Raw genomic sequence first — 13,983 nt, forward strand, 5'->3', positions numbered from 1 at the left:
GTTTGGTCTGTGTTTTCATTTTCTATTTTTATTTTTAATGTATTTTATTTTTTGAATTTTGTGAAGAAAAAATGAAAATAGTAAAAATAATAAAATTCTATTTTTAATTTTTATTTTTTATTTTCACATTTTTTTATAAATTTTAAAAAATAAAAAATATTAAAAACAAAAATAAAAAATGAAAATACAAACTAAACACTTTCTAAGTGTGTGATTAGCCTTTTATTGATAGTGTTTAACGAAAATAAATTATGAGGACCCAAGAGCGGCGTACATAGCCTTGGTACCCTCTGAAAAATGCGCAATAACAACATATTAAGGAACCATTTATATGTATCATTATCAAACAAAATTAGCATCCCAAGTAGCATTAACTATTCACAATAATCTCTAGTCAGCATCCTATTAGTAGTAATTCATGCTAAGAAATAATTTACGTAAAAGGCTAACTTCTTAATTAACGGTTATAAAACTGAAACAAATTAATCAATTTAAAAACTCAAAACAAACTATACTCAAATTGATTATTGTTATCTCAGCAAACTTGTAAGAGGGAAATCATGGCAAGTGGCATACATGCATGGAAATAGTGCTCATGATATCTTCTTCTCTGATTTCTCCGTTAGAAACGAACAAAGCCTCAAATTAAAGATGGAATAAGCACAACAAAAGTAAAGTACAACTCCATTTTCTTGTAGTATTCTTGCTGGAGACACTACCATTTTCAATGCTCTTTTTTTTATATACTTCATCCCACTTCAAACCCTATTTTGATGTTAAACAGGATCTGTTTGATTTTAGTTTTTATTTTCAGTATTTTTTTTCTAAGAAAAATAGAGTTACATTATTTTCCAAATTAATCAGATATGCAGTTGTGAGTGGAGCAAACAAAGGAATTGGAATAGAAATAGTAAGGCAATTAGCTTCAAATGGAGTGAAGGTTGTGTTGACTTCAAGAGATGTGAAGAGAGGCCTTCATGCTTTGGAAACTCTCAAACATCTCTCTCATCTTGTCCTCTTTCACCACCTTGATGTTGGTGATCCTGCTAGTGTGGATTCTCTTGCAAATTTCATCAAATCCGAATTTGGAAAACTCCACATTTTGGTAACTTGACAAATTAAATTCCATATATATATATATATCACTTTCTTTTTCTTTTTTTGTTTGCATGGAAGGGGATACAGGATGAATTATGTGAAAATAAAATTTCCATGTTTGCATTTTTCTACTCAGAAATAAGTTTCATTGATTTAGTCAACTATATATATATAAATTTTCTATTGTATGATTTGGGATTTTCTCATTTATTTTCATGTTTGTTAGTTGCATGTTAAGGATTTTTTTTTCTTACAATTCTACTAAAAAAATGAAATTGACTAATTTGTTCAGAATGTAATAAATTAAACTTCTCGTATGAAGCTCTGCATGCTAAGACTTAAGAGGTTTACTATCAAGTCATGTTTAGGGTTTATGTTATTCATTTTGGATACCAACCAGGAATGAGTTCATTGCCTTAATTAATAACCTTGACTTGGTAGCTTTCAATTGAAATGGATTCTATCTTTTTCCTTGTCATATATATTGATATTTGAATATTATTCTTGAAGAAAAGAATTGCATTTTGTAGATCAACAATGCAGGGATTGGTGGACTTGTGATTAAGGACAATGATTTGGTCCCTCAAGTGTTATTGAAAAGCAGGGTAAGAATTTTACACCCAGTTTGATTCATTATTTTTTTTTATTTTTCAACATTTTCTATTTTAGAATTTAAAAAATATATACCAAACACAAGCTAAGATGTTTTCTTAGTATATTGAATTGGGTGAAATTTTTAGGAATTATTAGATGATGTAATAGAGAAAGCCGGAATCGTTCAAACATTCGAAGTAGCTGAAGAATGCTTGCAAATAAATTATTATGGTGCTAAAAGAACATCTGAAGCTCTTCTTCCTTTTCTCCAATTATCTGAATCACCAAGAATTGTGAATGTATTATCCTCCCTTGGAAAGTTAAAGGTAGCTAGGATACTCTCTTTGTTTGTGTGTTTTTTTAAGTTTAATTATTCTAATAATCTCCATAGTTTTACTAATTATGTGATTAGATTTTTATAGTTTAAAAATTTGTAATTAGATCTTTATATTAGGTAAAAATTTGTAATTAAATCTTTATTATTGATTATTTTTCAGAATAAAACACGCTAATGCTAAAATATTTGCTTTTAGAATATTCCATATTCATTCTACATCAAACACAAAATCAAATATTTAAAATAAAATTGATTTTTCAACAAAAAATAGTTAAAAAAGACCCAATAGAATAGCAAGTTTTTATTTAATTTAGAGAATCAATAACAAACTTTTAGACGAAAAGAATCTAATTAAAATTTTGATGAAATTATGAAGACCAACAGAATAATTAATTTTTTTTAAAAACTAAGTAGATCTTAGATTTCTTCGCTAAATTTGGTTGTTGCTCTACTAATAGGCTTATTTTATTATTTTTTATTCCCCATTACTATTTTATGATTCTGTTTTGTCACTGTTATTATTATTGCTTTCCATGCTGAAAACCTTACAGAAGAGAGAGTTGATGAAGTGTTGAATGAATTTCTGAAAGATATCAAAGAAGGGTTTTTAGAAAGAAAAGGATGGCCTAAGGTTCTTGGTGCCTATATTCTCTCAAAAGCTGCAATGAATGCATATACAAGAATTGTTGCTAAAAAGTACCCTACTATATGCATCAATAGTGTGTGCCCTGGCTATGTTAAAACTGATATAACTGCCAATACTGGATTTTTAACGGCAGAAGAAGGTGCTGCTAGTGCTGTCAAAATAGCATTGCTTTCAAATGCCTCTTCTGGCCTTTTCTATTCTCAGAATGAAGTTTCTTCATTCTAATCCAATTGAGGTTGGTTATGTATATTCATTTCTTCTGTTTTTGGTTATGTATATTCAATTAGAAGAAACATTCCAATTTCAAATTTAACAAAAAATAATCTTTAGTGTGCTTTATGTTGGTCTTATTTAGTAATCTGCTATAATATTAGCCGAAATTGGTTGTCATAGTATTTTATATTGTCTGGTACCTTGATTCAATGATTATGTTAACTCGATTACTGTCTCTAACAACTCACAGTTTGATATGGACATCTTTTTCAGTTGAGCAAAACTGTTAGCAGTTGAGGATGTAAACAAATCACTAAGACATACAGTAGATGGTGCCAAGTTCATCAAACAATTACATGCCAAAATTTTCAAGTGTTCAAGATTTTCAAGAAATGGGGCCATCCAGGTTTGCTCAGAACCTATGGATTTAAGCTGTGAAAGAATTTTGGTATAATTTTGGGTGTCAAGCAAAGGCCTTTGTGAGTTGAATATCTGTTTGAAGCCACTATCGACCACTGGGAATGTCAATCATGTTTGGATCTTGTGTTGGTGAAGAATATTTTACATCAAATATTGGCTCAATAGAATCACATTTCGATTTTATCACCACCAACTCTTTCAAATCATTCAGGGAAGAAAGTAAATGAAATGGTAGTAATGCATTTGATGAAATTTCACACCCTTCTGGAATATGCATCATAGAACTAACAACACACACATATGTGGTTAAATTAAGTTGTTATTATCCATAAAGTAATCTGTTAATAAGAATCAGATCAATCAGCTTAAAAGATTAAATGATTTCTGTTCCATTCTGTTGCTTAAATTTGAAATCACTGAAAATAAATTGTTCATCACTTCAGTTGATATAACCAAGTGTAGAAATTATTTCAAACTTGGACATAATAAAATTTTATTTGAAGAATCTTTATTTATTTATTTATTACCTGACTTAGAAACTGTCATACTGCAGCAGCATTAAGATCATGGTGGAAGACCGAATCATCACTCGAGTTGTAAGAAACTTGAATCCTTCTAGAAACTTGATTTGCAATACTCAACTTGCAACTCCTCAGGGCGTATTAATATTTTCGCTGTTGAAGGTGTAAATAGACGTAGCAATGCCTCTGCCTCTGCCTCACATGATTCTATGTTCAATTCTTTCAGATTGGAGGAAGGCTATAGTACTAGTGTTATCAATTTTGGACATTCGACACAGCGGCTTTGACAAGTATACTATTCTAACCCATTGATGGATTGCAACACACATAATTTGAAGAGGTACAATTCTTTTTTAAGTTTCCAATAATCTCCTTATTACTAGCTTCATCTATTTTTGAGGGTTTCATCATAGTAATAGCTTACTTCCATTGTTTCCAAGTTGGGTGTCTTCTCAAATAATTCAATTGGCACATTAGACTTATTATGCTCATCATCATTAAAACGGTAAAGTTTATTCAAACTCTCAAGATTTTCATCCTTACATTTTTTCAACCATGAACTTAAAGCTCGAGTGCATTTCCAATTAAGAGTCAAATTTTCCATCTTGGAAAGGGTTTATACTTATAAATAACTTTTTGAAGCTTGTAATTAAAAAAAGTAAGGGTGTACTGCTTTCAGGTTCTGCGAAGAGACCTAAATGCTGCAGAAAAGTTCTAACAGTCCAAAATTATGTTGCCTATTATTATGTAGTTTTTCAATTGGTCACTTTTTTCTTTCTTTCTCCTTAAAAAAAATCAAAACCGATATTATAATTTCAGAAGTTAAATGAAGAATTTAAAACAACACGCATCCTTTTCAAAATTGATGGTCTTATTGAGGATTGTATAATACATAGAATGTTACATTATACATTGGAAGTTAGAGTTGTCAGATGAAGCTAGGTCTAATTACTGAATGGGGCTACTCACTCTCTATTTCTAAATAGCTTTGGCATCTCTCTTTCCTTTGAAGTTCAGCAATATTGGTATCCCTTAGAATTAGAATCCGGATCATATTATTGACTCTCTTCTTTTAAGTTTTTCTTGATTCTTGAACACAGCTTTTATTTCTTTTGGTGCTTTGCACCTTTGAGCCTAGCCGTGACTCTAAGTGTTTTGTTTTCAAGTATTACCACCTGATACATAAACACCACAAGCACTTAACTGGGGGAACCCTTTAGATTCGAATTTAGCTTTGCTTAAATTCCCAGACAGTGGTGCTCAGAGCCTTAAGCGTACTCTTTAATAGCTTTAGGTCACGACTTTAAATGTTCAGTCTCAAGGATTACTTAACACTTTCACACCACAAGCATATAGTTAGGGAGAACAACTCTTTTGAGCTTTTTAGGCCAATTTTCGACCCTCTTAACCATTGATGCTTTTAACCATTGATGCTCAAAGTCTCGGACCTTTTTCTTTTTTTATTTTCTTATTTTTTTGCTGTTTCTTTTGCTTCAAGAATCAATCTTTTTTATATTTCAGAGAATCAATAATACTTCTCTAAATTCTTGTACCTCAAGAACCAATATGCCCAACCCCAACATCAAGTATGCTCAGTTAATTCATACATTCAGAGAATAAAGATAAGGTCACCACATCAAAGTAATTAGAATAACTCATCATGTAACTCAAAATCTTATGTATTTTACTACTCTTCTAACCATTTCCACACATTCAGCAAACCAGTCCCATCTCCAGTAAAGAAGAGTCCGCCAGGGCCTATCTGAAAGGATCGAACTTCTTGTCTCGTAAATAGTCTACCTCTCTCTAGAAACCTGTAGAAGTAGGCACAGTAAGTAGCTACAACAGTAAAAAAAACAAGCCCAGTGAAAGTAGCAAGACAAGTAGATGAAAGATTTATCATCACTCACGTAGGCAATTCATACATACGAACTGAATTATCTTTGCACGAGCAGAACAATATTGGCTTGGCCTCTGCATCAGTCATCCCATACAGTCCAAGAACAGCCTATAATAACAAATAAAATAAAAATAAAAAAATGAATTGGACAAACCAATCATCTCCTTCTTAAACAAAATCAAAATATCAGCTTAAAGACGTATTTGTGAACAAAGGTTAGTGGTTGAACAACTTACAATTTGGTGAGTGTGAGTGTATGTCACTTCTAGAGTTCCCTCCTCGGTGCACACCCAAACATTGACTGTGCAATCAGATGAACCCGATAACAAGTAATTGTCCCAGCAAATAAGTGATGTGACAACGTTGGTATGCCCGTTAAGTGTCATTGTGCACTGGAATGTATCAAGGTCCCAAACCTGTAGATAGCAGGGTAAGAAATTGCTTAGCTAAAGGGGAATAGTGTGCAAATTACATGAAGCATATAAATAAATAAACAAAAACACTACCTTAATGCTATGGTCCATGGATCCAGAATAAAGCATCCTGTGACATCCAATAGCAAGACAAACCACTGGTTTACTATGACCACTTAGTGTTGCAACCAGTTTGAAAGGAGTCTCAAAGCTGCATCTCCAAGCATAAATAACACCATCCTGCAATTTAAATAGATTATTTAAAAACTATTGGACAGCAAAAGTAGCTGAAATGTCATAGTTATAATCAGTAACCAAGGTTGAATTACAACAATCTTAAATCACTGCAAGGTAATTTACCTCTGCTCCAGCAAGGAGGATATCATTGCCAACATTCAAGGAAAGGACTTGCCCTTTAGGTCCATCAAGAGTAACATCTGCACCCGTCTGAATATTCCATGCCTTAACAAAACAACCACAATCAAATTATAAGTTTACAGTTAAAGCTCCTGTACATAAGATATCATTATTACAATAAAACATACCTTCACAGCATTTTTCACACCGGCAAAAATCCATGGGCCCTCAGATATGAGTGAGGTAACTTGAGAATTAAGATGGATCATGTTAACACAACGGCCAGTGTTGCAGTCCCATGCCCGAACTGTGCCGTCAGTGCTACCAGAAATAAGTTTGTTTGAACCAGCCGGCAGTGCAATGCCAGTGATTGCCTATTAACAAAATTTGAATATTAGCATAAACGAATCCAACTCAATGGCACTTTTAAATATTAGTAGAATGTTGCTCTTATGTAAGAGCGTGTCCTAATTAGATTTGATACTCTTCGGCAAGGTGGGTAAGATTTCTAATATACATTTTCTAATATGCGTGTTGATGGCAATAAAATAAATGCTGTCTTGCTGTCTTGCTTAATACTTGAATGACAATAAAATAAATGCAGTGTATGTAAAATGTATTAGATTCCATTTCCATATCAATTTTAAACTAAGGATCTTCTATTCTAATTTATTCTGAGCTAGGCAAACACGGTTATTTTTATGTGAAGCAGGTGCTAAGCACTGGCCTAAAAAATTACGGCTCAATTTTCCATAGTTCTTAATGTCTCTTATCATGGTTGCTTCTATAGATGCTTCTATAGAATGGATTCTTTAGATTTTAGAAACAAATATTGGGATTATAAGTTTATAACTAATACAATATAGACACCTATGCTTCGTGTTGAATTTTTTTTAATTTATTGCAACTCAGTTATGGCATCTCTGCTGTTTTTTACTTTTTGCTTATATTCAAATTTCCTAGCCCTCAAACTTATTTCAATTGCAATATTCACTTAACTTTCAAATTAAACCAAGACAAAATACACTTTCGTGTGTTCATATCAAATAATAAAAGGTGGAATCGGACATGTATATACCTCCTTGTGTTCATGAAGCTTTGCAAGTGTAGAAAACCCATCACCATAAAACCATGAATGCAAATTCTGACACAAGTCACCGTCCACACAATTGTCAGTCATCCAATATTTGCAAATACTACGTGATTTATCCACACAAGCCTTAGCAACAGTGGCCACATCTTCCACGTCTGCAGTCTTTTCAATCAATACAGCCTTTTGTTCACACTTGCTTGGCTTCTCAACGGAAGATATAGCTTCTGCCTTTTGTTCACACTTGCTTGGCTTCTCAACAGATATAGCTTCTGCTTCTGGTCTGCACTCAACAGCCTTTAGTGCACAATTTTCTGGCTTCTTGAAGGCCTTGGGTGCGCAATTTATTGCCTTCTTAGCAGAGGAACTGGCCATCTTCTCAACGGACGAATCGGGCTTTTTCGAATGCTTATATGTCGTATTGGCATTATAGTATACATTGGATGGCGAGGTTGGTAAGCTATGTGAAAATTGACAAGGATTTCTGTTGCATCTCCCAGCTAGCCAATACTTGCATGTTGGTGGTGTTGTTCGACGGAACCGTTCAGTTCTCTTTGTTGTTGTTATAATAGCCATGATACTACTAAATAAAACACAGTATTCCCATCAATAACACCCTTCATTGCTCATTAATCTCTTCCAAAACTTAAACAACAACCCAATTAGAAGAAGCTGCAGAATCCATTCCCTCATCAAAACCCAAATTCTGTTACCCCAGTTCTCCATCAACCTAACTTAACACCACTCAAGTAAAATACAATATGAACACTAAGGAAGAAAATAAAGAAATTCCAAAGAAGGTAACGTGCTAAGAAGCAAACCTGAATTAAGAGTAGAATTGAGTTTGGAAAGTGCAATAAAACTAATAAGGATTAGAATCACTGAATCAGAGTAGGAGAGATTCAGCGAAGAAGAGTGTAAGAGAGTGTTTGTATAATAGTGTAAAGGAAAATTGAATCACGTCCTTTATTTATAGGTTTCGTTAACTATCAGAAAAAGATTTCATAACATCAGAAATTAAATTAAACCGACAAAAATCAATAATCAATAAATATTAAATAGGATCATTATGAAACTCATTTATAGTTCGAAAGTGATTCTGTTACATTTTTTTTCTAACTGGTTTTTCATAGGGCTGTCAAACGGGCTAGCCCGGCCCATTTAGGCCCGGTCCGTTAAGCCCGCGGGTTAAACGGGCTGGCCCGTTTAAGCCCACTTTATTCGTGGGCCAGAATTTTTTAGCCCGGACCGTTTATGGTCAGCCCGATGGGTTAAACGGGCCAGCCCGTTTATCATTTTATTTTATTTTTTGAAAAATATTTTGACAAAAAGTACCCCTTTTAGGTCAAAAACCATTAAAAAAAATATTTTTTTAGTTGATGGGTCGGATTTTCGGGTCGAATCGGGAAAATATTGGCTAAAAATGCAACTTTTTTTAAAAAAAAATGTAAAAAAAAATTAAACGGGCCACCCGTTTAGCCCGCGGGCTAGCCCATTTAACCCGTTATTTTTTTCGGGTTAATCGGGCTCAGCCCGTTTAGCCCGAAATTTAAATGGGCTTAATTTTAGAGAAAAAGCCCGCCCATTTAAACGGGTAAACGGGCTGGCCCGATGGGTTTAGCCCATTTTGACGGCCCTAGTTTTTCAATACATAGTTACTGCGACATATACAATTAATTATATAAATTTAATAAAAATATCTTGTTTCAAATCATTCACCGTATAATTTTTTTATAATACTTTAATTTTAGCATTTTTTTTTATGTTTTTGTCATTTTTACACCGATAAAATTTAGTTTATATTAAAAAAGATTTTTTAATAACATACGTATTACTCTTAAATTAACCACTTTTATTATTTTCAGGATTTTTTACTTAAATAAATTTTATAGAATTCAAATTTATTGGATTCCCCTGAAATGAGATCTGCAACGTGATTACCCTCTTCCTATTATTATATAAATCGTCTTAGGCTGTGTAGGATTAAATAAAACGTAAACCATTTCAGCCTGGAACGATTAATGTATGATCTGGTAAGGAAAACAAAGGGTAAATCATGCCAGGGTCCCTAGAGTTAAAAGAAAAACGTAAATTGTCCTATACTGGTAGGTTTAACATGTTGTTGGACTAAACCTCATTGGACTGCCACGATTTACACACAAAAGAGACCCTAGTCACTCTGGCACGATTTATGTATAATAGGGTACTTTTATTTATAATATTTTAATTTAAATTATTTCTATTTAAATTTTAACTTAAAAAATAAAAATATAATTTTTATAATTTTAATTATTAATTTCATTAATAAGATTAAATTAAATTAAAAAAAGGAATACTAACAAATTATAATAAAAAGAGTACTAAATTTTAATATATAATTTTAAGCTTTTTTCTTTAAAAAAATATCAAAAGGTGTTAAAAATATAATTTTAAATGATATAAATTCATATTGTTTTGAATAACATAAATTTAAGTTTTTATGAAATTTCTAGTATTCATTGTTCATATGATTTTTTTAATCATTTTTATTGATACATATTTTTTATAAAATTTTATTTGTCATTTTATAAAAACTTAAATTTATGTTACTCAAAACCACATAAATTTATATTATGCAAAATTATATTTTTTAAAACCTTTTGACATTTTTTTAAAGAAAAAACTAAAATTTATATATTAAAATTTAGTACTCTTTTATTATAATTTGTTAGTATTTTTTTTAATTTAATTTAATCTTCTCAATGAAATCAATAATTGAAATTATAAAAAGTATATTTTTATTTTTTAAGTTAAAATTTAAATAGATATAATTTAAATTAAAATATTATAAATAAAAGTACCTTATTATGCAACCATCACTCTGAGTGTTAACTAAGCTATTAAGAAGCCTAATATCTAACGTCTTATGCTAAACTACATACACCCTAAATCATTAAACCCACCATCGCACAACGTCTTCATTCAAAATTATTCTAAATTGCACATTAATCATATACTATATGATCCAACACATATGATCCAACATATTAACGTAGTTAGTTTTGCCAAGCAATCAACTCAACAACATTGCAAGCATAAATCGTCCCAGTCCAGTTTGTGTTACTCGCGCTAGGGTGAGTAGAGTCTCCTTTGTATGTAAATCGTGGCAGCCTAATGAGGTTTAACCCAACAACATGTTAAACTTACCAGCCTGGAACGTTACGTTATCCTTTTAACTCGAGGGACCTTGACACGATTTCCCCTTTGTTTTCCTTACCAGATTATGCATTAATCGTTCCAGGTTGAAATGATTTACGTTTTATTTAATCCTACACAGCCTATGACGATTTATATAATAATAGGAAGAGGATAATCACGTTGCAAATCTCATTTCAGAGGAATCCAATAAATTTGGGTTCTATAAAATTTATTTAAGTAAAAACCCTTATTTTTATTATTATTGATATTTTGTTTAAACGTGATACTCTTTTTTTATTCACCCAATTAGAAGAAGCTGCAGAAACCATTCCCTCATCCCATCAACCCAACTTAACACCACTTAAGTAAAATACAATATGAACACTAAGGAAGAAAAAAAAGAAATTCCAAAGAAGGTAACGTGCTAAGAAGCAAACCTGAATTAAGAGTAGAATTGAATTCGGAAAGTGCAATAAAACTGATCAGAATTAGAATCACTGAATCAGCAAAGAAGAGAGTGTAAGTGAGTGTTTGTATAATAGTGTAAAAGAAAATTGGATCACGTCCTTTATTTATAGGTTTCGTTGACGGTGGGCATTAATCAGAAAAAGATTTCATAACATCCAAAATTAAATTAAACCGACAAAAATCAATCATCAATAAATATTAAATAGTATCATTATGAAATTCATTTATAGCTCAAAACTGATTCTGTTACATATTTTGTTTTCTAACTGATTTTTCGATACACAATTACTGTAAAATTTAATTATGTAAATATAATAAAAATATCTTGGTTCAATCATTCACCGTATAATTTTCTTATAATACTTTAATTTTAGCATTTTTTTTCTTTATTTGTGTCATTTTTACATTGATAAAAATGAGTTTGTATTAAAAAAAATTTAAATCTAAACTAAACATTCTCTTTTTTAAATCTAAACTATCCAATCCTAACCATATATATGAGATATATGAGGTATAAATAATATAGTTTGAATTTGTTAGATTTCATATCCAAAACTAAATCAAAACACAAAAATTGCAACTGATAGTAGTCTAATACGCTATCATTATTATGAATTTATGATCATTCATATGATGTTTTCAGTACGGTTTAAAAGACATTTGTTCCAATCAAAATTATGTTTTATTATATCAGTTCTGCCACACATCCAAGACTTTTTAGCAGTCAAATTTAATCAAGTTGGTCCAAATCTAACAAAAATTAGTTTCATTACCCAGCGCGTGTGAACACACTCTCACTCTTTTCAACACACACGTTTCAATGCGCACTTTTTGACACGAAAAATTGTTTCAAATCCTCAATTTAACATTGAACCTGATACAACTCTCTATGCAGAGAAGAACAAAGAACCTGAGAATGTAGGCCAACATATCAAGTCTTTATTATTAGTTAGTTATAAAACATAATTAAAATTAAATTCATAGCTCAAATAATGAATTTTTGGGAGGGAATGTAGGCCAACATAAAAATAAAAAAGATTAATCTAGCTCAGTTTCTAGGGAGTTTAGGTTTGAACATAACCAATTTGTCTAGCTTAAATATAATATACAAACTCCATATCAATATGACAATATGGGAATTACAGGTTGTTTGCAACAGAATATAATATACCCAGCGGGGCGTGCAACTTTTGGAATGGCTCATGTCTCAGTGTGAACACTGAAGTGAACAAAGAGGTCACTTGCTGAAGCTGAAAGTCTTCATTTGTTTGCAGCATGGCACTCTTTCATCCTATACAAGGTCCAACAGAGGGGCATCTGAAAACTATATGCAGACCAGTAAAACCAGTTGGTAGCTGCAACAACCCTGCATGAGAAAATAAACAAAGCAAAGTACTTGTAAGACTAAAAGTGAATGAATACTTGTAAGAAGAGAAGAGATGTTGGCCCTGTAAGTAGGTTGAATATACAAAATGCTTTTGTCTATAATTCTGAACTTCTGAGGATCATTTCTTGCAATACAAAGTTTCCTCAATCCTCCTAATTACTATACTCAGACTGGCACCAATTTCCAACACTTTAATGGCAGCTCGGTGCGCAGCTCTGTGCCACTGGAGCAAATTATAAGATTGTAAAACCGACCATCATGCTTGATTAGGCATCTTCTCAAGGCAAGAACGTTAAGGCTGAAATTTCAGTATCAAGTATGAATATATACCATCAGAACAGGGGAGTCGATTGTGCACTGTGGAGATACCTCAGCTAAAGATAATGGGGGCTCCAAAAGAAGCCAGATGTTTCTGAATAGATTTTCATCATTTTCTCCCCCCTCTGCCTCACCATAAACAAGAGCTTCAGCTGCAATGCCTGCAAAAAGCACCATGCAGTACCTAAAGCACGAGTAACATACTACATTAGTAACACATGAATGCTCAGTGAAAAAGAGAAACTCTAGAAAATAGAAAATGTGCATAACGGGAAAGAATTAGCTCAAAAGGTTCTAGACAATCAAACTTTTCTGCTTAGTATCTTGTCAAAGCAGAGCCAGTTCTAGTGAAGGGAAATTTGTACTTCGACACACAGAAATTGACCAGAACTGGAATCATAAGAGTGAACATTTTAGCAACTGTGTGTACGCCTATAACATATATAACAGGTTGATAACTAAATCCAGAGTTACCAACAAAATCAACTTAACTTTCTTAAAACAGTTTGAGGACCAAAAATTCTCTTTGAACTCCAAAAATCAGTCACTATATATTTGTGTATATTTTTACATGCGTTACTTCGCCGGTTTTGTCGATGGGTATTACATGTTCACTGGTTTTGTATTTCAATAGGATTCAATGCCATGTGTCACACAATGAACCTGTAATTAAAAGATTTTATTACATGTTTACTGGTTTTATATATTGATTAGCTTCATATTCTTGTTAATAATACAATATTATGTATTTATTACCTTAATTTGTATTCCCAAATTCATTAAGCAAGCAAGAAATTGCAAAATCAGCAACAGTACGAAGTTGATATAAGCAAACATGATTATATGAAACAAGAGGCGGTGGTAATTAATCCAATTTCTCACCTTGCGGAAGCACTAGTGGTTTGTTTGGATGTTGAAAAGAAAATGAGAGGAAAGAAAATAAGAGGAAAGAAAATGGAAAGAAAAGTTAAGTTATTTGTGTGTTGTTTGGATGAATAGAAAATAGATGGAAAGAAAATAGAGAGAAAATTTTCTTTTGTTTGG

The 13,983-nt window shown here is 31.9% G+C and overlaps 1 protein-coding gene and 1 long non-coding RNA gene across 2 annotated transcripts; one reads left to right on the plus strand and one right to left on the minus strand.

The window, feature by feature from the left end:
• Positions 2,025 to 3,175, plus strand: LOC107624870. The gene is made up of 3 exons (XR_002357072.1): positions 2,025 to 2,632; positions 2,809 to 2,910; positions 3,162 to 3,175. It is a non-coding gene; the product is annotated as an uncharacterized LOC107624870 (long non-coding RNA).
• LOC107628171 (zinc finger CCCH domain-containing protein 48-like) lies at positions 4,999 to 11,345 on the minus strand. The gene is made up of 8 exons (XM_016330963.2): positions 11,204 to 11,345; positions 7,578 to 8,169; positions 6,688 to 6,873; positions 6,503 to 6,604; positions 6,236 to 6,382; positions 5,966 to 6,145; positions 5,740 to 5,837; positions 4,999 to 5,643 (listed from the first exon to the last, which is right to left on the minus strand). Exons 2-8 carry the CDS (start codon positions 8,163 to 8,165, stop codon positions 5,517 to 5,519), a joined length of 1,428 nt encoding a protein of 475 aa, XP_016186449.1. The 5' UTR covers positions 8,166 to 8,169; positions 11,204 to 11,345; the 3' UTR covers positions 4,999 to 5,516.

Source organism: Arachis ipaensis, chromosome B02 (genome assembly GCF_000816755.2).
Source record: "Arachis ipaensis cultivar K30076 chromosome B02, Araip1.1, whole genome shotgun sequence".
In the NCBI taxonomy this organism is placed as follows: Eukaryota; Viridiplantae; Streptophyta; class Magnoliopsida; order Fabales; family Fabaceae; genus Arachis; species Arachis ipaensis.

Excerpts from the sequence above, each read along its gene's own strand:
- LOC107628171 (XM_016330963.2), bottom strand. The coding sequence starts at position 8,165 with ATGGCTATTATAACAACAACAAAGAGAACTGAACGGTTCCGTCGAACA. Across the intron at positions 6,874-7,577 it reads AGCTTCATGAACACAAGGAG|GCAATCACTGGCATTGCACT; the intron begins GTATATACATGT and ends TTTTGTTAATAG. Across the intron at positions 6,605-6,687 it reads GTGTGAAAAATGCTGTGAAG|GCATGGAATATTCAGACGGG; the intron begins GTATGTTTTATT and ends TGTTTTGTTAAG.